Source organism: Chlorocebus sabaeus, chromosome 3 (genome assembly GCF_047675955.1).
Source record: "Chlorocebus sabaeus isolate Y175 chromosome 3, mChlSab1.0.hap1, whole genome shotgun sequence".
Taxonomy (NCBI): Eukaryota; Metazoa; Chordata; class Mammalia; order Primates; family Cercopithecidae; genus Chlorocebus; species Chlorocebus sabaeus.
The window spans coordinates 12,392,184-12,416,032 of record NC_132906.1 but is presented as its reverse complement, the minus strand read 5'-3'; the positions used below and the strand labels follow the sequence as shown (position 1 = coordinate 12,416,032).

General features: G+C 36.3%; 1 protein-coding gene across 2 annotated transcripts in view; it reads left to right on the top strand.

The window, feature by feature from the left end:
* Positions 1-23,849, top strand: part of STARD13 (StAR related lipid transfer domain containing 13) — a 550,191-nt gene that overhangs the window by 114,079 nt on the left and 412,263 nt on the right. For both annotated transcript variants that reach the window (XM_073013295.1, XM_007960090.3), the window contains exon 2: positions 19,114-19,248. In XM_073013295.1, the coding sequence (XP_072869396.1) occupies positions 19,219-19,248 (30 nt within the window). In that variant the 5' untranslated portion in view covers positions 19,114-19,218. The remainder of the gene's footprint in view (positions 1-19,113; positions 19,249-23,849) is intronic.

Sequence of the window (23,849 nt, the reverse complement as noted above, 5' to 3'; positions counted from 1 at the left end):
CCCTGGTCTGTTCATCTTTAAGTGTTTATTCTGAGAAGGTAGGGTTGTCACAAGGAATAAAAAGGGCACACAGACAAATAGACTATTCGTGTGAAACCAAAAAGATTTTAAAATTATTTAAGAAAGCATGTCTTCGTGTTTTTAAAACTTTTGCAAACGATTTTCTTAGGGAGTTGTGTCAGTTTTTAATTTTTGTCAATACACAGTTTTACATTGTGTTTTGTGGTGTGGCCTTGGTCTTTCATCAAATTTTAACTAAAGGAAAGCCTCCTGTGCAGATGTGTTCCAAAGGAAAATTTTGTCACTTTTTCATTTTTAAATTTTAGAGGACCATAGTAGTTTCTGAAAGTGCGTTGGCTTTGTTTTTAGATGCTGCAAGGAAACAACCAAGTGTGTTGCAGAAATAAAATCTGGATGAGTCTGCATCCGCCCTGTTTAATTTTAAACTAATTCTAAAAATGTCAGCTGTGCAAAGTGCTCAGTTCTCCTGGAAAATTTCTTCAGCCTTGGTAAACACTTTTATCTGGATTTCAGAGCTCTTTGCAGTCCATGGCCTATATAAAAACAATACTTGTAAGAGTCAGAGGGAAAGGAATACAGGCATTCAAGTAGATGTTTTGAAAGAAACAGCAGTGGACCGGATGATATAAGAAAGATTGTCCGAAATTGCCAAATAAGTGTATTTCATTATTTTTTGCTAAAACCTTTAGATAGCTTTGGTAGTTGGTAGTGGAAAGAACACTGCTGTGACGTGAGGAGTACCATGGCATCTGTTTATGTAAAAACTAAGGGGATATTGCAATATCATTAAAGATTGGTCAGAAATAGGGCAAGAAGGAGGCAAGATACCCATAGGGGAAGAAAAGGGGAAAATGTTGGAAGATACTAGAAAACGTGAAAGAGGTCAGAGCTGAAGCTGTAATCTTGAAAGAGTGATCTGGAAGATTGCAAAATAGCTACTAGACCCTAAAATCAAATGTGTGGAATAAAGAATCAGTTTATTTCATCATTGCATACTTCAGCTTTGGCTATACCCCATTGAGTTGCTTACTTTTTTTCCGACTTTCCCATCTTTCTCTATATTGTATATAAACAACCTTAAATTGAGGGATTGCTTCATTTTGTTACCATTATACTATTAAGTTACACTAACATAGCTCTTCACAGTTTAAAGAATACACATATATTCAGAAATAGTGGCATTGACTCCTTTGCAAATATCTTCAACTCTTACCCCTCACTTTTAGCACTTGCCCGGCAAAACTCAAACCATGGATGAACCCCTGCGTGCGTTTATCTTTTCTGAGCTTGGGCCCAGCCTGGTAACTGTTGGGGGGACTAGTGTGATCTCACACCTAAATTAGCTCTGCATATTGATCAGCTCTCCTACTCCTTTGCTGTACTGACTTTACCCTTTCCTTCTGTAATCCAAATATCTCATTCTTTTCCCTCCTCAAATTATCAACTTCCTCCTCAACTAATGACTTTGCCTCAAACTTTATTGAAAAAAGAATTGTGAGCATAAGCCAAGAATTTTCGTTTATTCCCACTATCAAATCTATTTGTGTCTGCACTCATCAAACATCCTTGTATAGTGGTCCCCTTTATACATGGTTTTGCTTTCCATAGTTTCAGTTACCCACTGTCAACCGAGGTCCAAAAATATTCAATGGAAAATTTCATAAATATAAATTTGGAATTGCTAGAAGTTGTAAGTAGTGTGATGAAATCTCATGCTGCCCCTCTCTGTGCCTCCCAGAACGTGTGTCCTCCCTTTGTTCAGCATCCACTATCACGGTTATCACCTATCACCATATCAATGAGCTTGGATTCAAGTAACCTTTATTTTCCTTAATGTCTCCAAGGCCCAATAGTAGTGATACTGGCAATTTCGATATGCCAAAAGAAGCCTTAAAGTGCTTCTTTTAACTGGAAAGGTGAAAGTTCTTGCCTTAAAGAATCACCTAAGGTCACTAGGAACCAAGTGGTTGGTAAGAATCAGTCTTCTATCTGTGAAATTATGAAGAAATAAAAAGAAATTAATGCATAATATATTTAGGGTAGGGTATTCTCTGAAGTTTCAGGCATCCACTAGGTTCTCGGAACATACCCCTGAGGCCAAAGGGGAACTACTATAGTTTAAAAGGGTGACAGGTCGTTTTATCAAATGCCAACACTTGCTACTTTTAGTCTTTAGTTTTAGCCATTAAGTGGGTATATTTTCAAAACTTTTGTGTATTTTAAAACTAAGTTGTTTGTAATTGAGTTGTAGAAGTTGTTTACATACTGTGCGTATGCCTTTTTTGTCAGAAGTATACGTCGTGAATATTTTTCTACCAGTCTATGACCTGCTTTTTCATGTTCTTAATAGTATCTTTTAAAGAGCAGCTTTTGTTTGTAAGTTGTATTTTTCTAGGGATTTGTACATATCCAAATATTCATTAGCATAAAGCTGTTCATAAAATCCTCTCATTTCTAAGGTTCACAATATATCTTATTTATATTTATGATCTGCTTAATTTTTAGTATGGCACAATAACGGTTGATAGTCATATTTTTCAAAATGGAAATCCTGTTATTCTAGTAGCATTCGTTAAAAATATCATTTTCTTCATTGAATTACCTTGGCACCTTTATTAAAAATCTACCGATCTTCTGAATTTCTATTCTATTCAATTCCGTGGATAAATATATCTGTTCTTAACCCAGTCCCACACTGTATTGATTACTGTAGCTTTATGCCTCTCAAAATCAGATAGTGAAAGTATTTTTTTCCTCAAAATTACTTTGGCCATTCTAAGTCCTTTGCATTTTAATATAAATTTTTAAATTGTCATTTCAATTTCTAAAAACGTCTGCTGGAATTTTGAATGGGATTCTGTTAAATTTATTCATCAACTTGGAGAGAATTGACATCTTAAAAATACTGAGTTTTCCAATCTATGAACATGGCATATGTCTCCTTTTATTTTGATCTTTAATTTCTGTTTGTAATTTTCAGCATACAGGTATTGCACATATATTGTTAAGTTTCTTCCTACACATTTTGTGGTTTTTATTCTAAGTGTATTTTTTTAGTTTAAGTTTGTTGAATCATTTTATTTCAGTTCTACAATTTTCTTATGTATAGATTCTGCATCTCTAGTATTAATAAATTCAAGGCCAGACGCAGTGGCTCACGCCTATAATCCTAGCACTTTGGGAGGCTGAGGCAGGCAGATCACAAGGTCAGGAGATCGAGACCATCCTGGCTAACATGGTGAAACCCCGTCTCCACTAAAAATACAAAAAATTAGCCCACCGTGGTGGTGGGCACCTGTAGTCCCAGCTACTCGGGAGACTGAGGCAGGAGAATGGCATGAACCCAGGACGCGGAGCTTGCAGTGAGCCGAGATTGTAACACTGCACTCCAGCCTGGGCGACAGAGCGAGACTCCGTCTCAAAAAAAAAAAAAAAGGAAATTCAGTAGTTTGTGCCCGTTAACTCCAATATTTGGATCATCCGTGGATCTTGTTTCCATTATCTTTTGCTTCTGTTTCCTGATATGCCCAGAAATTCTTTATGAAATGTTGTCTTTGTTTATGGGGGAAAAAAAAAACCTGGGCTCTGAGTGGTGTTTTTTCTTCTATAAAAGATTTACTTTTGCCTCTGTTAGGAAGCTAGGCTAAGGACAGAGCACCTTAATCTAACTTAATCTAATATGGAAGTGAGATTATTTCAAACTGGTTTTCAGATTTTGTTAGGCCTAGCCTATTTCAGGTTCATTCTTACTCTTGGGGGTAGTCCTTTCTGTGTCCCAGCTGAAAGCCGAGGTGTCAGGCCTTCCCTCTTTGGTGGGCCCTGAACTCCCATTTTTATTTTCTCGGCTCGTGGACTCCTGAAAGGAAGCTCTTCTCAGCTTGTCTGCTTCTTAGTTGCCATTATCTGTGTAACTTCTCAGCCTTTGAAACAACTTCCAAATTGTTGAATAAGGTAAGGGGAAAAAGGGAGTCAAATATGGGCAGACTTCTCTGCACCCTTCTTTGGGATCTTGCCCTCTCAAGATCCTTTTTGTATTTTACTCAGATTTCCCTAGTTCTGCACAGTTCAGAGGTGGGATCTATTTTTTTAAAAAATCCTCATAATCTGAGAGTCTTGATGATAATAAAGATAGGCTCTTTTTTCTGAACTAGTGTCACTAGTTTTTGTTTCTAAACATCAGAAACAACACAGAAGACATGGAAGTGACTTTCCGTCTTACTTGGAAGTGTTTGTGGGACCTCCTGGTGGTGATAGCCCCTTGCCACAGATGGGTTCCTAGGCAATACCCTAGTTCTCTTTAGAGTTGGCCTGACTCTGTCTTCTGTATGGGGAAGCACCCTCTGTTCCTTTTGCTGAGAGATCAGGACAGTTCTGTTTCCAGGCAAGCCAAACATGACTATGCTGTAGCTGTAAATTCAGTCTGTCACCTTTGGGTGCTCTTAAAATACAAGCATATGTTCCAGTCAGACAAGAAGAAATACATCTTTTCTTTTCTTTTCCAATTTTTTTTTTTTTTTGGTGCCAGTAAAGAAATATATACTTCCCGGCCCGAGAGTGGATTTGATTTTTTACCATAATTTCAAGGAATGATTATATAAAACATTGCCCACAGGTCTGTGAATGTACTGTAGAAAGATCGAATGATCAGGATTTAATCCAAGACCCCTCACTTTCTACATGGGTGTAATTGAGCAAGTTATTTAACTTCTGAGCCTCAGTTTCCCTAAAGTGTCAAATAAGATCTCTACTTGCCAAGATTGGGTTTTAAAAAGTTTGTTTGTAAAATGTCTGATACATAATGGGTTCTTTATTGTTTTTAAAATTATACAAAAAAACAGTTTTAACTTCAAGGGGCAATGTTAGTCATAACTTGTCTGCATAGCAGCAGTATTTAGGAAGCCACAACATTTCCAGATTTCTGCTCATCACTTAGTTTGTTTTATTCAGTAAACATTGACTGGACTCCTACTAAATGCTGAACGCTGCACTAGGATGCAAAACCAGTGAAACAATAACCTGTCTCACAGCTATGTAAACAACTTATTCATTTTATTGAAAGCCGTGATCAGAACTGTTCTGAAAGTTTTCTCATCTGTAGTGTTCAAGTCGTGGTATTTGCTCTCTGGCTGCTATTTAATGAATCCTGAAATTGTTTTTATAACCTAAAATAAAATTTTTACTATGATAAAATAACCTAAAAGAAAATCTGATTAAAAAGTTTATTTAATGTGGAATAAAATTTAATATAAAGCAGCTCTAATATGAATAGCAAGGGAATTTTGTTACTAACAAACCAATAGAACAATATAATGAGGCAGTTTCGCTAAGACTGTATGACAAAATGGAACCTGAACTCTGCTTCAGTGTATTAATAATTAGTGTGACTTTTACAGAGATTGGAGGGTAGGCTGTCATCAGACATCACAGGGAAGTTCTGTTCCATAAGCTGGCAGAAGCAATGTCTTCTTTCTTTAAAGAGGAAAACCACGTTTTATCGTTGATTGTTCGTTAAAAGAGGTATCTACTAGTTTTTCCCTTTTAATCCTGCTTTTCAGATTGTGCTAGCCCAGAGAGAGTTGTAAACCCCTTGAATATAAGACATTGGCTTCAGTTTTTATTATGTCAACTCTCATATGCTTCTCTAATGTTTGTCTAATTTTTATCCTACCAAGAGAGCATAATCGTTATGCAGTAAATATGGACTGAGTAATATTACAACATCTCAGATTCAGGAGACTCTCCCATGATAGGAAAATATATTTCAGAATCAAATACTCTTATTTCCTGAGCTTCATTTTCTTTATTATTTTTTATTCATTTTCATTTTCCTAACTTATAGAATAAACAAATGCAGCTTGGAACAGTTAAAAAGTTTCTTACAGTTATTGACGATAAAACAGTCCAAATTATGTTACACTAAATTTCATAAATTCCTGGCTTTAAAAATACATATGATGTAATGCCATGTTAAATAACGGCCAATACTATTTAGTTGTCTTATTTTCCATTTCTGTTTTGCTTCACCGTCTTACCGTTTTATCTTCCACCTTTGAATCTTCAGTACTCTTAACTGTATCACTGAGGATTAATAATCCTATATATTTAATTTATTTACATGCACACACAGAAAATGAAATGTCACATCTAGAGTAGCTTTCCCGTAACCCAGCTCTATTCATGTGCCCAAAATCACCGATGCTCTTATTCCAGATCATGATGAGGACTAGCTGGGGTGTTAAGTCTGACATCTGTGTGTTCTATAAGAGATCACTCAGTCCTCTTCCATTCCAATAACTTAAGTATAGATTTTTGGACTGTCATCTCGCCTTTTATAATGTGCTTAGATGGAATCAGTAAAACAAATGTGCCTTTTATTTCCCTGAATGGGGTTATTGTAAAGAAACAAGAAGCCATAAATAAGGGTGCAAATTTCCCTTTATCCCCAAAACACAAAGAGTCACATTTGAGGGCTAGAACATATTTACTTCAGCTTTTGTGATAAGAGAAAGAATGTAAGTTTTTTATGTTCAAAATAAAGTTGACCTTGGTGCAAAACAACCAATATGTTTTAAGAACTTTCTCCTCCTTTGAAGCAGGCCTTTGTTATATCTCTAATTAATATAATTAAGTTATTTTGAAAATCAAAATAATAAATTGATGTTTTTCTTTCTCATCTGTTCCTGGAAGTTGTATTTTTAAGTTACTAAAATACAATTTTATCTTTTAATTGATTGCCTTTGATTCTCTGATAAAACTTAAAATACAAAATATAAATATCTTTTACTTACTTGTATTGATCTGAAATTGTTATAGTTCAAGAATATTTGTATGTAACTCTTCTAAACTTCTTTGAAATCATCAATATTAAGTTTAAATGAAGACTTGGGGCTAAAATTTCCAGTGAGTGCTTTTTTCACTTTTGTTTTTATTTTTGGCTAGTCATATTCAGATTTATGTAATGAAGAAAACCTGTTTGGTTCTCCTTTTTTTTTCTTTTTGAGACGGAGTTTTGCTCTTGTCACCCAGACTGGAGCACAGTGGTGTGATCTCAGCTCACTACAGCCTCTGTCTCCTGGGTTCAAGCGATTCTCCAGCCTCAGCCTCCTGAGTAGCTGGGATTACAGGCACACACAACCACACTAGGCTAATTTTTGTATTTTTAATAGAGATGAGGTTTCACCATATTGGCCAGGCTGGTCTCGAACTCCTGACCTCAGGTGATCTGCCTGCCTTGGCCTCCCAAAGTGCTGGGATTACAGGTATGAGCCACTGCACCCAGCCCAGTTCTCCTTTTATTATGTCCAGAATTTGGACATAACATCTTCTTTCATCAAGAAGACGGTACATTTTCATTTGTTCTGCTTTTCATCTTTGGGATTAATGTTTCATTTGTCATGAATAGTTTGGATGGTAGATATCCATAACTTGACTAATAAAAGGAAAATACGTTTTTATAAAATAATGTTAAAACAGGCACAATCGTTAATCTCATAGTGCTTACCCTAGACACTTAAATTAAGAAGAAGGTAAATATATCCAAAGGCCACTGAAATGTTCTATAATAATTGTAATAGTGATTCCACCGTGTATTCTATATATAAAAATACATTAGAAAAGGTTCCTTTTCTCCTGCTTCATATTGTACATGATCACAAAATACATGTATGAAAAAACAGCCTGTGGTTTCAAATATCTTTAAAACAAGGATTACATGACTAAATTAAATATTTGATAAACAAAAAACCTTTTTAAAAATGTTGAATTCCAATGGCTACCTGTTGAATTACATTTAAAACCAGACAGAAAATACACACTTCTTTCTGTCCTATTTCTTCAACTATTTTCCCTGTCTGGTGCATAACATTCTTAAACTGCTTAGAGGAAACTTGACACAGAGCAGTGCATCATCCAGTTAGTTCATGTGGCTGTCACTGAGCTTGAACACCATGCCAAAGAAGATACTCTAAAGGTCTGATAACTCAAAATAATATAATTTGTAAAGGCCTAATATTTTATGGTAGGAGACTATAGGACATAAAATAGACATTCTATTGATGAGAAATCTGAGACTATAGAAAAAGTGAAAAGTACACCCAGCTAACAAAAAGAGTGATTTCAGGGTTGCTAATAGACTTGCTTGCCCCAGAGCATTCCTATTGTGATATCATCACTCCACTTACCTCTATTTATTGATTAGTTGTCAGTTACTTTTGAAAAATCCTAAGCACAAAGTTCTGATCAGTCTTCTGATGAACATAAAGTAAGTATAAGAGATGTCCTTCCTTTCTAGGAACTTTGAGAGTAATTGAAGAAAAGAGGCACATTCATGTAATGGGAAACACCTTATGACGACGTGTGCTATGAGAGCAGAGAAGAGCATAATAACATTCAGCATTTGTTAAGAGCTGAACATGTGCGTAGAGCTTTATATCCAGTCTTCACAGTCATGATCAGGGTGGCTGGGGAGGTCTCCATGGAAGAGGTGCTCAGGTGTTTGAAAGTTTTTTTGACACTAAATATGAGGAAATTGTAAGCAAAGGCTTTGGTTTAAATTTGCATGTGATCTTGCCATGTACTTCCTAGCCTTTTCAATTTATATAAGCATAAATCCACTTATTTACCAGATGTAATAACTTTGTTGAATGTAAACAACTTGATAGGTGAACAACAACAAAAAAAGAACTTTGTTTTTTCTTTCTGTTGTTCCTTCAAATATGTGCAAGGAATATTTCTTCTCTACTTTGAATGATTTCTCAGGTGGGTGCCATAGCATTTCCAATCATTTTAAAATAAAACATCCTCTGGTTACCTTTTGGCACAAGAACAGTTTCATTTAAATATGCAGAACTTTCAGACCATTTATAATCACATAGCTTCATAATCTTACCTAATTTAAAGCTGCTTCCCACTGCTAAGGCCTGCTATGGGCAGAGAGGCCTATGGCGGTTGGCTTCTCTTTTGCTTTCCTATCTTGCTCTATTGCTCCTCACCCAGTCTGCTACCTGCAGTGTCTCATCCTCCAGGTTCTTACCAGGTAGAAAAGACTGGGGGAAAAGACCCAGATTTACATGGTCACTACTCTAACAATCTGGAACTGGCATTCTTGGGGCTTTGACTGATTCTAAAAGTACGTCTTTATGTTCCTTTGTCTGGAATCTCCAGTGACACAATTCTCAGATTGGCCTTTTTCCTACTGGCCACTTAGGACTTCAGCCAACATTTAGCCATGGTTCTTTCTGTTGGGGTCCCATTGCCCCAGCCCCTTTGGAGAAATTTTCTTGGCTGATTTCGTCACCTGGAAGGTGCCTATTTGGTCCACAAGAACCACTTGTACTTCCTTGACCCAGTTTTATGTGGAAATACAGTAATTGTCTTACAGGACCACTGCTGCACTTTAGATTCCTCATGTCTGAATCAGACACCAGACAGGAATCAGATTAGTTCATAATGACATGAGATACAAATAAACAATTGCTTGGAAGTACATTTTTATACCCATATGACATAAATTTCTCTCCTGTTTTCATGAAAGGAATTTTGTACACACATTATTCCAGGTATATTAATAGCATACAAGTAAGTCAAAGCATTACAACTTTGACAAAAATAAACAGAATGCTTTTAGACTTCAAGATAGAAAAATTTCTTATAAGCACAGCCATAAAAAAAGAAAACTAAATCAAGGGACCAGAAGAAATGCTAAAAGTTATTATTCAAGAAGGAAAAAAGATTAGAAGTTACATATTGAAAGAGTTCACCATACACCTAAAAAGATCAACCCAGAATTATCAAGACATTCTACCACAATTAGGGGTTTTGATTTTTAAAAATCCTCTGAATATTTAGAAGGGAAAAGAGCACATGATTTATAGGAGATTATAATTAGATAAACTTCAATTTTTTTCAATAGCAATACATTAGGTTAAAAGAAAATAAGGTAACATAATTAAGATTCTCACGGGAAAAAAAGTATGTACCAAGCATTTTGTGTCTGGAAAAACTTACTTTCTAGCAAAAAGGGCATGAGGACTCATGAGATCTTTCTGAAGAGCCTGCTAGAAAATGAGCTTCAGGTAACAGGTGAGCAGAGTGACAGCCTACAGATTTTGCTGAGCTGCAATAGAGACTTCATAGGAGAACTAAGAGTAAATGAAGGCTAAGAGAAAGAGAAAATAGTATATAATCGCTAAAAAGATGGGGATAGAGGGGGGATAGCACATGCAAAACCTTTTATAGTGTTTTCAGTACTTCTGTTGGTGGTAGCATTAGGATTGTTATTTTGAGACTATTAAGTGTATAATATGAGATAAAAAACAAATGAGTAATTATGGAATATTCTGATTCTGTCATAGTCTGTGTCCTTGAGAACCAAGATTCTCAGTTTAGAAGAAAATAGATACAGATGTAATAGATTAGAGACTAAGTAAAAGTCCTGTAGTCTTACATTCAAACTGGAAGTATTGGATATGAACTCATGAGTTTTCTCTCTCCTACCACTCTCTTCTCTTCCTTTCTGTCTCTATGTCTATTGAAAACACCTAGAAACAATGACCAACCCAGTGGTAATGACTCTCCCTATTGTTTGGATTGTGTTCTTGAAATAATTCCTTATTTAAAGAAACCAGGGCTTGTAGGAGAAACTTCCATTTCTAGGCTTAAGGAAGGAAATGTGTAAGATGAACCTAGAACAGCTTGTCATACCATAGCAAGGTAGCTATCAAACACTACCAGGGTCTCAGAAACCAAATTGACAAGGCACCCACTAGCTAAGGACAGAATAATTTGAATGTCATTCACAAGAATAATTACAGTGAATTGAAACTTATCAAATATATTTAAATCCATGGTTCATAATGATACTTTTTAAAAAATAGCTGATCACCTTTAGAGCATAAGTGTGTTAGTCTGTTTTCAACACTGCTGATAAAGACACACCCAAGACGACAATTTACAAAAGAAAAAGGTTTAATGGGCTTAAGGTTCCACGAGTGGGGAGGCCTCACAATTACGGTGGAAGGTGAAAGACACGTCTCATATGGCAGACAAGAGAAGAGAGGTTGTGCAGGGAAACTACCCTTTGTAAAACCATCAGATCTCATAAGACTTATTCACTGTTATGGGAATAGTACAGGAAAGACCTGCCCTCATGATTCCATTACCTCCCACCCATTCCCTCCCACAACACGTGGAATTGTGGGAGCTACAATTCAAGATTAGATTTGGGTGGGGACACAGCCAAACCATATCAATAGGGAACCAATTCATTATCTTGAAAACTAATAAAGTGAAAGGATGAAGTATTCTGGTTTCTTATATGAACTGTAACACTAGGTAGTCAAACAGTAAATGAGGGAAAATATCACTGTATAAACATATTCCAACTCATAGATGAAAAAATAATTAGCATATCACTGTGTTGCAGCGCCTAATGAATGAATACATATAGGTATTTTGCATGACTAGCTGCTAATATCATTAAAAAGACAGCCAGACATTATATACCTCTTGATGGAAGCACACAACACTACCTATAGTCATGTCAAAGGGATTAAACTCAAATCTTAATTAGCTCCTGGTTTTCAGAAAAACAGAAGACAAGAACAAGTTGAAGTGTGCAACTGAACATGCAATTTGCAAAATTCAGATTGGGAAAACTCTTGGATTTTTCAACAGATAAACTATAACAAAAATAGGTTATAGATGAAAACACAAAAGACATCAAAAATGTATAAAGGGGCAAGACTACACTTTAACACCTAAGGATGCACATGAACACATAAAGATGCATCTCAGTGATAAACAATGAAAAATGCAAGGAAATAACTACTGTAAAAGCCAGAATAATAGTTACTTGGGTTGGGGGAAGGGAATTGCAATTGGTATGGGATATTTGGAGCGGTTTGGGTCGGGGAGTTCTTGCACAGTTTGACTTCTTGATGTGGTGGTGGTTAAAAGGTTGTACACCTTACTTTATGAAGTCATGCATCTGTTTTGTGTGCTTTTCTGTATTTCCCCTTTATTTCCTTTATTTCACAATAAAAATAAGATGTTGAAGAAGCATTCACCAAAAAAAAAAAAAAAAAAAAAAAAACACGAAAAACAAACACGAGTAGAGGCAAGGGAGAACTAAGTTGAAATTTAAAATGTTAGGATACCAGCAATTATTATGCATGTTAACTCTTTGATATTTATGTAGGCTCCTTTTCTAATTTTCACAATTGTAAAACACATCAATAAAAAAAATTTCACAGGGCTCCCATTACCTACAGCAAAATTTCAAACTCCTTAATATGTGATTTCTTATCTGGGGCTCCCCATTTACCTTCTACAGATCATTCGCTGCCAGTACCCCCTAGGCACCATCAGATGGACTCAGATAAAATCCTCACTATTCTTTGAGCATGCTGTATTCTTTTGTGCATTCATGCCTTTGGGATTCCCATCCCCTGAAATACCACTATTCTTCCTGCTAAATTTAGTTTAAAGGTTACAGCCTCTATGAACACTTCCTTTTCCCCTAGGCAGAAATATTTGCTTTTTTTTGTCTGTTTTCCCATATCATTTTGTACATACTTTGGCTTAAATCCTTTCGATAGATCTGTCTATATGACCCTTTCTCCTTAGTTTAGAGGTCTTTAGGAAAATATGTTATATTTATTTTTATTTCCTCAGTCCTGGGACACACTTGGCATATGAATGAATGAATGAATGAATGAATGGCTGGCTGGATGAATGAATAAATGAATGAATGAGAAGAGACAGGAATTGAGGGCTCCAAAGATATACTTTGTTGTAACACCACTGGGTTCAGGAACAAGATGCACGTTTCTAAATCAACTATGTACTAGTGAAAAATAAAGGGATGAAACTATAAAAACTTGTTCCGTATGTAATTTTTAAGTAGAACTGGACATCAACATGACTCTTCTGTGTTCTCACATCTCATGCTTTATTCCATTAGTTTCTCTGCATCTTCAAAAGATCACATCATGGGATTTGGAAGAGATATTTGGGTTATTCAATCAACGTGGCACTAACTTTCTTCTTAGTCTCTTATGTTCGGTCTCTGGTTCCTTTTTCTGCAGTATTCAACCCAGCAGAAAGAGCATAGTCATGGCTCTCATAAAGTATATAACAGTTAGATCTCTGGCTTCCTGAAGCTCTGTCAATATCTTGTGTAAAATATGACCCAAAAAATAAAACAGGAAGTAATAAAACCCTATGAATAAATCCTATTAATATCCCCATTTATTCCAATGAGATGGCAGAGGCATTGGGAGGTTAAGTAATTGACTGAAGTCACAAGTTACCCTCTTTACATGAAATTTTGGCAAAAATTAGAATGATAATTTTATCACTGGCTTCCTGTACAGTAAGCAGAGGAATCATAATGTGAACTTAGGCAGCAGCCCACTTTCACTACACTAAATATAAGCATTAAAGAGATGATCGTTACTGTGACGAAAAAGAGAAATCTTGTGAACAGCACTAGGAAGTGTGAAAAACTGGAAGGCCTCTTATTTCTCAGATGTGGAATCAGTGGTGTCTGTCTTGCTAATTTAGCAGGAGAAATAAATTAGTCTCAGTTATAGGAAGATCTGAGATTAGAAACATTTTTAAAGATAAATTCAATACAAATTATGTTAGCTCAGGGCTGGGTGTGGTGACTCATGCCTGTAAACCCAGGACTTCAGGAGGCTAAGACAAGAGATCCCTTGAGGCCGGGCATTTGAGATCAGCCTGTGTAACATAGCAAGACCTCATCTCTACAAAAATAAAGAAAAAAAAGTTGGCCAGTCATGGTGGCACGCCCTATGGTCTCACCTACTTGGGAGACTGAAGCTGGAGGATAGCTTCAGCCCAGGAGTTTGAGGTTGCAGTGAGCTACGATTGTGTCACTGTACTCCAGCCTGGGTGTCAGAGGTGACCATATCTCAAAAAAAAAAAAGTATATATATACACACACACACGGATATGGATATGGATATTGTGTGTATATATATATAATATTAGCTTAGCTGGGGAAAACTTTGATATGTGTTTAAACTTCATCATGTTTTGAATGTTCTCTGGAGGTTCATTACACAAACTTCTTTTTTGAGATATAGGACAAATCTATCTAAAGAATACATGTCAAAGACAACTTTCAGGCCATGCTAGGCTCTGACATTCAGCCAATTTCATTTATATTTGGAACCCAAAACTAATGTTACATTACTCATGGCTTTTGGATATTAGTGGTCAGTTAACGGATTATTATTAGTATTCCAAATGTTTTAAAATATGGATATTTCTTTATAAATGTGCCTTCCTCTAGAAAATTAAACATGATGGTCTTTAGTTTTCATATCATCTGAGTAAGATTCTTCTTTGCAAATCGGGAAATTTTAAAATGGCATGCTATAATTTTAAATATTATATAAAATTAAAATTTGTATAATTATTTCAGAAATGTCCTAGAATTTTTTAAACAAAGGGGTTACCTATCTGTATTTTTTTTTCTTTTATTCTGAAAAGGACAGGATGAATAAAGGAATCGACTCTTTATTTCTCCTGGCTTGGACAGTCCACCACCTGATTCTTTGCTGTATTTGCATCCATATGAATATCTTAACTCAGAAATTTTTTCCTAAGTTCTCTTTATATGAAATTTGGGCAGAGATTAGGAAGAGAACTTTATTATTGGTTTTCTGTAATTCATAATTGATTTCCTTTCATCGCTCAATTATATATAGTAGAAACTATTCAGTGATGTTTATTACATCAGTAAAGTTGACTGTAGTAGACTATTACCTATTCATAGCAACCTTACAGAATGACTATAAGGATAGCATTAAAAAAAATTTTTTTTTTTTTTTGTAAGGGAAGGGGTCTGGAAAAGGAACAAAGGAAGGGGTATTGTTTGAGTAATATATGAACTACAAAATGTAAGTAATGGATAAAGACCCATGGAAAAAAAGTTTGCAAAATCAGGGATTATATTTCAAGAAGCAATGAAATTTGACAGAAAATTCTCGTTCACTTATTTTGCAGTCCAAAGATATTAAATTAAACCCTTAAAACTACGTATTTAAAATAATATAGAAGAGGCTAAAATATAAAAGAAAAATTCTAAGGAACAAAACTTAATAAAATATTTTTCTAGCTGTGTCACTTTTTTGTCAAAGAAGAAAACAGTTCTCTTCTTTTGATCACTGGGGCTCCCCATTTGTAACGGTTCTAAAAACAACACTTCAAACCACTGTCATTATTTAAAATTCACATCACATGATCCTCAGGACAGCTCAGAGACACAGGAAGTATTGTCTTCCCTTTCTCTATCTTTACATTTTCATTATTCTTTTATCAATTTACCTGTCATGTATTAACATAATAATAGCTAATATTAACTCATCACTTAGTATGTGCCAGACACTTTTAAAAGTGCTTTACCCTTATAAACTCCTTATAGTCCAGAGAGTGCAAAGCACTTAGGTACAGAGAGAAAAAGTAACTAGTCTGTAGTCTGTAGCTTAAGTGTCAGAGCCTGGCTTTGAACGCAGAGCTCTAGCTCCACAGCTGGCATTCCTAACTACTTTTTTGCTCTCTTGGTATGGTGGCTATAAAAGTCAACTAAAACTTATGGTCCTAGGGAAGAAGCACACAGAGAAAGCCATGGAAATAAGAAATTTGGACTTCATTTAACAAATACATATTGAGTATTCACCCTGTTTCAGTTACTGTGCTAAGTGCTTAGCTACATATTACAAATATAACTTATTTGTAAGGATTCATAGCTTCCATGTTTAGTTCATGAAACTAATATCTTCTTGATAGAAAAATTAACAGAAAACATAAATGAATGTGGCTGCAAAAATACCAAAGAAAACACCAGCTAACCAAATTCAATAGAATTGAAAGGAATTGCATGTCACAACCAAGCACAGTTGATCTCACAAGGTTAAGGATAGTTTAATAATTGTAATAATTAAAGCCAGGCACCGTGGCTCACACCTGTAATCCCAGCACTTTGGGAGGCCGAGTCCGGTGGATCACCTGAGGTCGGGAGTTTGAGATCAGGCTCACCAACATGGAGAGACCCCATCTCTACTAAAAATACAAAATTAGCCAGGCATGGTGGCACATACCTGTAATCCCAGCTATTCAGGACGCTGAGGCAGGAGAATCGCTTGAACCCAGGAGGCAGAGGTTGTAGTGAGCTGAGATCATGCCATTGTACTCCATCCTGGTCAACAAGAGTCAAACTCCATCTCAAAAAAAAAATATATATATACACACACACACACACACACACACACACATATATATATAAGGTGCCTTAACATACATACAATAAGTGCTGTGAGGGGTTGTGTCTGCACCATGAGAGCTCTAGAAAGCTTGCGGGTCACAGCAGTCAAGTCCTTCCTGCAGATGCAATTTCATTTTCCAGTCTCCACAGGTATCCATCATCCACAAGGTTAACAGGATCCCAAGCCCATTCACCAGCTGAAACAAGGGTCTACTGTGGAACCCACCCTTACTGGGAGTTAGACAGTCTTCTCCCTCGTGGAAGTAGGCCTGGGCCAGTATATAAAGAGAAATATGATGGAGTAGAGAAATCACTAAGAAGAATCAGATCTTAGCTCTCATTTGCTATGTGATTCTAGTCAACTTATCCTCTTTAGGAATTATTTTATAAAATTAGACTGACACAACTCACCTCACAATGTTGCTGGGAAGAAAAAAAGTTTAGTCATATACATGAAGGTATCATACACAGGATCTCAAGTTAATATCCTTTCATTGAATGTTAGGTTTTCCTGAATAAGATACAGTCCCTAACTTCCCAAAGAAAAGGCAGACAATCCCTGAGCTGCTGTACTGTGACAACAGCAACAAGAGCCATACTTATGGGACTTTCATGTAGTACAGGACAACCTACTGAACTAGGTGCCAATATCACCCTCCTTTTACAAATGAGACCACAGCAGGTGTTCCTTTAGGCACCTATCAAACTGTGTCTACACTAGCTGGCAGAAATAGGCATTAGTACTAATCGGAAGAGTGCGGTACTAATTAGGTAATCCAACGGCCAACTGCTAATCGTCAACTCTCCTGGCTGCCCATTCAAGGTAGTCTCATTTGTTGCTATTTTTTTCTCAAATCTAAGAACTTTCATACCTTTTAAAGTCATTGCGTACGTGAAATAAGACATGGCCCCATTAGATTCCTCATGGTGTTTTCTCAAGGCCTGGCATGTGTATATACTCTTTAATGTCCTTTGGAGTCTTTCCAGATACATTTTTGAGCTAGGAAATTTCTATAAAAAAGAAAAATTGGGACATTCTTTCAAAAAGAGGTAAATATATCAAGTACACAGCAGTAACTATCAGAAAATATTAGCTACTGTAATCATCACCATCTTATTATCATCATAAGCAAGAGAAACATAATTTTTAAACAGCACATTTAAAAATTCTCATCAGACTTGGCATACTCCTGCGTACTCACATTCTGGCAGATGCCAAATCTACCAGGCACAAGGAAGTGTTGAATAAATGTCAAAACGTATTGTTTTACAGGTGAATTAAGATTTGAGGAAATTGGGTCCAGTGTTAGGTAGCCAGTATTTGGCAGTGCTAGATTCATGTACAAGTCAGTTTATTGTAGATTCCCTCTTCCACCAAAACAACCTCTGATATCTATGAGTAAAATTAGTTAAATAAAAGATTTACATCTCCAGCCTTTCCTGCTTCTGCAGATCTGATACTTTCTCCAGACAGAATATGCCAAGACAGAACATTGCAATAGAAGCTTCTAGATAACTTGGACATAGAGAGATGCAGAAGACTTCCAAGCAATGGGAGGAATTAGTAAAGACAAACTTATTACTTCAGTTTGATAGAAATTTATCCAACTTTCTTGAAAAGAACTTTTACTGTATTTAGAAACTTTAGGGTTCTCTTTATACTAATATATTAATACTTTAAAATAATTTTATTGCATAGTTAACCTTCAGAAATATAATCTTATAAATTGTTCTCCACTATTACAACATATGGTCTGAAATCATAAGGCTTAAAAGACCATTGTGGCTCTATGAACATCATTTTATTATTTCAATTTTTCAATATTTGTTATTTCAATTTTAAAAATACATTTGGAGGCAGGCAGGGTGACTCACTCCTATAATTTCAGTGCTTTGGGAGGCCAAAGCAGGAGGATTACTTGAGGCCGGGAGTTCAAGACCAGCCTGGTCAACATAGTAAGATCCTGTCTCTACAAAAACTAAACGAATTTAGCCAGGTGTAGTGGCAAGTGCCTGTAATCCCAGCTACTGGGGAGGCTGAAGCAGGAGGATTGCTTTAGCCTGGGAATTTAAGGCTTCAGTGAGCTATGATCATGCCATTGCACTCTAGCCTGGGTGACAGAGTGAGATCCTGTCTCTAAGAAAATAATGATGAAATAAAACAAAACTAAAATAAAACACCTTTGGTGATCAAAGGATACAAAATTTTGGTTAGGCAGAAGGAATAAATTCAGGAGATGTACTGCACAACATGGTGACTACAATCAACACTAATATACTGCATACTTGAAAATTGTCAAGAGTAGATTTTAAGTGCTCTTACCACACACACAAAAATAAGTATTTGAGGTCATGCATATGTTAATTAGCTTGATTTAACCATTTTACAATGTATACATATTTTAAAACATATTGTACACCATAAATATATACAATTTTAATTTGTCAATTAAAAAATAAATGATTATAATAAATACATAAAATATCTCTGGTTTTGTTTTTAAAGTTTTAGAAAATGCCAATATAGTTCTAGACTTTATCTTGAGAGTTTACAATCACTTTTAGTTTATAAACTTACATTGTCAAGCCCTTAGGCTTTACTGAGACTGATCTCACTAACCAAAAATGTCTTGGAAAAATTATTAATATTTAAGAATATTCTTACATTTTATGGCAATTTTCAAAATGGTTGTAGTTTAAAAAATTTTTTTATTGATGTAAGTCATTAATTTACTTGAACTATTGCCTAAGGATAGTCCTTTATACATGAAAAAAAACCTCTTTAAAATTTTTTTTTACAGGATTCTATAAACCTGGAGAGTAATCCTAAGAAAAATCATCAGGAGAAAGGAATTTGTAGAACGAAAACTGCAAACATCCAGAATCTTGATGGTGTGCCAAGCCAAATGTCAACTGGAACTCAACCAAAAACTAAAGTAAGTTTTAGTTTTCTTACATATGCCCCTGGTGTGAGTGTCCTGCTCTGTTCATACAGTGTAATTCACCAAGGTAAAAACAGCACCGTGTTCACAAATTATCTGTTTTTCTTGTTTGTTTTTTCAAACTTAACATTAGCGTAAACTAGTGTTTCATTACAACAGGAGAAAATTTGTAATGAGAACATATATAGTTGTTAATATTTATAAAATTAGAAAAAAATGCTTTTGCTGAAGGTAAAACGGTTAGTCCATTGTAACCATGGCAGGGGATTGTACACACTTCAATTCATCTCTTCCTTTTTAGTAAAAGTTTATACGGCAAATGCAAATTTCCTTGAACTATGTTTAAAAAGTCTCCCTGTTGGGTTAGTCTGTCTCCCACTGTTCAGAGATCCAGAAAAGAGGTCTAAGAGTGGGAATCACATCTAGAAAACATTAGCTACTAACATTCAATTCATTTTGTTTAGAAAATTGCCTTTGTTCTACCAAGCTGAAAATAATATAGAGCTTTGTTGTTGTTGTTGTTGTTGCATTTTGAGGTATAGTTTTAATGAAGAAAAAGTTGACCAACGTTTTCTATAGACATTTTACAACTTTTCATTATATTATAATTTTTTTGAATCTTTTAATTTTTTTTTCACTTTTTAAAAATTGAATCTGAAAGTAGACCTTCATAAGTCCTGACCAGTGTTAGATATAGAAGGATTTTTAAGTAATAATTTGCAAGATTGTATACACTAGCTTATAGTTCTTGATTTTATGATGCCTTGCCTGCTTTACAATGGAAAAAAGTAGTAATAGGGCCAGGCACAGTGGTTCACACCTGTAATCCCAGGACACTGGGAGGCTGAGGCGGGCAGACCATGAGGTCAGAAGATCGAGACCATCCTGGCTAACGCAGTGAAACCCTGTCTCTACTAAAAATACAAAAATTTGCCGGGCGTGGTGGCGGGCACCTGTAGTCCCAGCTCCTCGGGAGGCTGAGGCAGGAGAATGGCATGAACCCAGGAGGCAGAGCTTGCAGTGAGCTGAGATTGTGCCACTGCACTCCAGCCTACTCTATCTCAAAAAAAAAAAAGAAGGGATAATAATTTTACAAATAAATATGAAAGGCAAACATCATGTGTCATCCTGACAGTAAACAAGAGAAACTTTTAAAATTACCTAGAAAGGGATAATTTAAGAAATTACTCAGCAAGATATGGGCAGGGTTAAGGTAAATCAACAATTCTAAAGTGTTGGTGGCTCAGCAAGATCTTTGACCTTCACAGAGAAATACAGCCACAGCCAAACTTCTGCCTGCAGGGAAGAGGCTCAGGGAATAAATACCCAATTTCTTCCTCCTCCCATCTTCTAACCTCCTCCTGGGACCTCCTGCTGGCTGAATCCATAGAGAAGTCAGGAGGAAAGGAGCTCAGCTGATCCATTCTTTAGAAACTGTGTCCCACAGGAAAAGGTGGAAAAAAGCAGAGAGTAGTTTCAGATGGTCAAATGGAAAATATTCAGCACACGTGATAATCAAATAACATTGTTAACTGCCGTGATTGAACATGGAATATGTTCCACGCACAATGCTAAGCTCTTCATGCACATTGCCTATTTCATCCTTACAACAGCCCTACAAGGCATTACTACCTTAATTTTCTAGAGAAGAAACCTGATCTTCACAACATGGCAAAGTTACCCAGGTAGCTATTCATGTTATGCTGAATTTACAAATGAGAAGACCAAGGCCTAGGAAAGGTAGGTGACTTGCCCAAGGGGGCAAAACCAGTACTCAAGTCCGGGTCTCCATGCTGTCTGTCACTACCAATACACAAGGGAGCTTTTGTAATGCCTTCATAAAAAGGTAATGCATATTACCAAGTGAAATAAGGCTACATACTGTATAATTTCAACTATTAATACATGAAAAAGGCAAAATTAAGAAGACAGTAAAAAATCCAAGGGTGCTGGTGTTAGGTGGAAAGAAGGAGAAATAGGCAGAACATGGAAGATTTTTGGGGGAATGAAACTACTGTGTATGATACTATAATGGTGACTACATGTCATTCTATATTTGTCAAAATGAATTACAATAGAATATACAACACCAACAGTGAACCCTACTATACACTATGGGCTTTGTGTAATAATGATGTGTCAGTGGAGGTTGATCATTTGTAACAAATGTACCACTCCAGAGTACGATGGGCCATGTTGATGATGGGGCTGCTGTGCATGTGTGGAGCAGGTGCCATATGGGAAATGTCCACACCTTGCTCTTAATTTTGCTGTGAACCTAAAACTGCTCTAAAAAGTGAAGTTTATATTTTTTAAAAACATTGCTTTCAATTAAAAAAAGAAAAATATAGCACATCTTAATTATATTTACTGTGATCCACATTTTGTTTCTTTTTGGTAAATAATGCCGATAAATAGTATTAAACTTCTACGCAAGACTTCCTACTTGGAACATTTCTCAGCCCAAGAAGAAAGTATTTATTAGATATTTATTGATTTTCTTAAAAATTAACAATGAAAGTTAGAAAGGAGAAAGCCATTATCTTTAGTTTAATGCTATAATTCATTGCCTATTGCTTCTGAAGGGAACGTAATTTATTAAAGAGGCATTTGGGACTTGCCTTAGCTGCTTTCCTAAGAGTATTTTTTTTTTTCATCTTGTTTCTTTGTTTTTATAGTGAGCTCTTAATTATTCTTGGGCAGATAATTTATTTCCAAATTAGCTCATTCATGATAGGGACAGAATAACTTTGTAAATTATTGTGTAAAAAAAAAAATAGGGAATATTTAATTTTCTGGTCCATTCACAAAATCATAATCTGTCAATTCTTAGTGGCACAGAGAGTGGAGAGGAGAAATATATATCCTCAGGTGTTAATACTGACATCTACCTATCCTCTGAACATCTTTTTCCATTATCTGCTCTCACTACCACTATCACAGGCATTCCTTCCAAGATGGTAACTTGTAAACAGGCAGCGTGTAAGCTGGGGCCCATGTGGCAGAGGAACCCATTTGATGCTGTTCTAGCTGTGAGTCTTTAAGGAGATGGACAATAGATTGTTTCCCTTGCTGTTTTCCTATTCTAGAGAACAACTTCTAAAGAGTCAAATCACTTCTAATTCTTTCAACTATCATGAACTCAGAAGCTCCCACAGAGAACGCTTGCGGCTGACTGAATTTCTGTCAAGATAGAAAACAAATTCTTCAATACAGTGTACCTTCATTTATCTGATGTAATTTTCTTAGTTTCGCGCATAACCCTATTTCAGCCATAAATTACCTGATGTGTAAAATTCACTGCCCTGTAGAACATGTCTGAGGAACATGTGCTCATTTCTGAATCTAGTCCTGACTGCCAAACAAGTGACTCTCTGTTCCTGACAAATACTGAGGGCATGGGCTCTCCCAGCTCGAGTCAGTGTTCCCTTGGGGCTAGGGCTGTGCGTTGGTTGGAGATGAGACGGATAGGTGATGGGTCCTGAGTAATGCTTATCTATCATTTAGAGGCCACCTGTGTTCAGTGAACTTCCTAGACTCTAATTAGAGAAACTAAGTAAGACTGAAGGAATATCTGGAGGCTTTGTAAGAGTTGAGACAGTGCAGGGGCTAGAGATTTGGCAGATGAGCCTGTCCTTTAGCTGGAAAAGAGGTAGCTATGGAAATACGGGAGAAGAGAAGCCTCCGCTGGTGGAGGCGTGAGAGGTCTCCTGCCTCGTGTTGCTTCTTCCTCTCCATTATTTCCTGCGTGCCAATCACATGGATCCCTGCTTGGGATGCACAGTGGGGAAGTTCCAAGGATTCTTGTAGGAACAAAGGGATCAGAAGTGTATGTGAAGCAAATCCTCAGGGCAGCAGCTATGAGGAAGGCAGAATGACTTTGACCACCAGGCTGAGGCAGCACTACCAGAGGGGCAAACTGAATGTACACAGTGGTCCAGCAGATGGAAGACAGACTGGCCATTATTGTTTAAAAAGAAAAGTAACATCTTGGAGAATAAAACACAGTACTTTATACTGCGTTTATGATTAAATTATGATGAACTATTCTAGGCTATTTAGGTCCTTACGTCTTCTGCAGCTTTGGGGACTATCTGCCAGAACTAATACCTACTAAGCCGTGTCTGTGTAAAACAGCATCTGTCTCAGGAACACAGCCCAGTTGTGTGGGTGAAAATATGCAGTCACAACTGCATGTGGCCACTGCATTCTTTAGGCCCTGACTAGATATATCCACCCATGAAATCACCCAGCTACCAGCCAGACATATTTCTCCTCTGAATTATTAAAGAAGTACTTTTAAACATGGCATTTCTGAAAAATTCAAGGCTTTCATTCTGGTTTGTTTTATAGCCTTTACTGATCACACGTTTCCTCTGTCTTGAATAGATAGCAGCATTGACTCTTGTAATAAATTCTCCACTCTGCAGACCTGGGCAGCCCACACCTGTGCCAGAAGTTATGTACCAGATGGCAACGGAAAATGATTGGATATCTATGAGAAGAGGCTATTTAGAGAAAATACACATTTACAAGTAAAGCAGGATATACATTTTGCAGTGCTCTAAAAACACATTTGAACAAGTCGGCCTGCA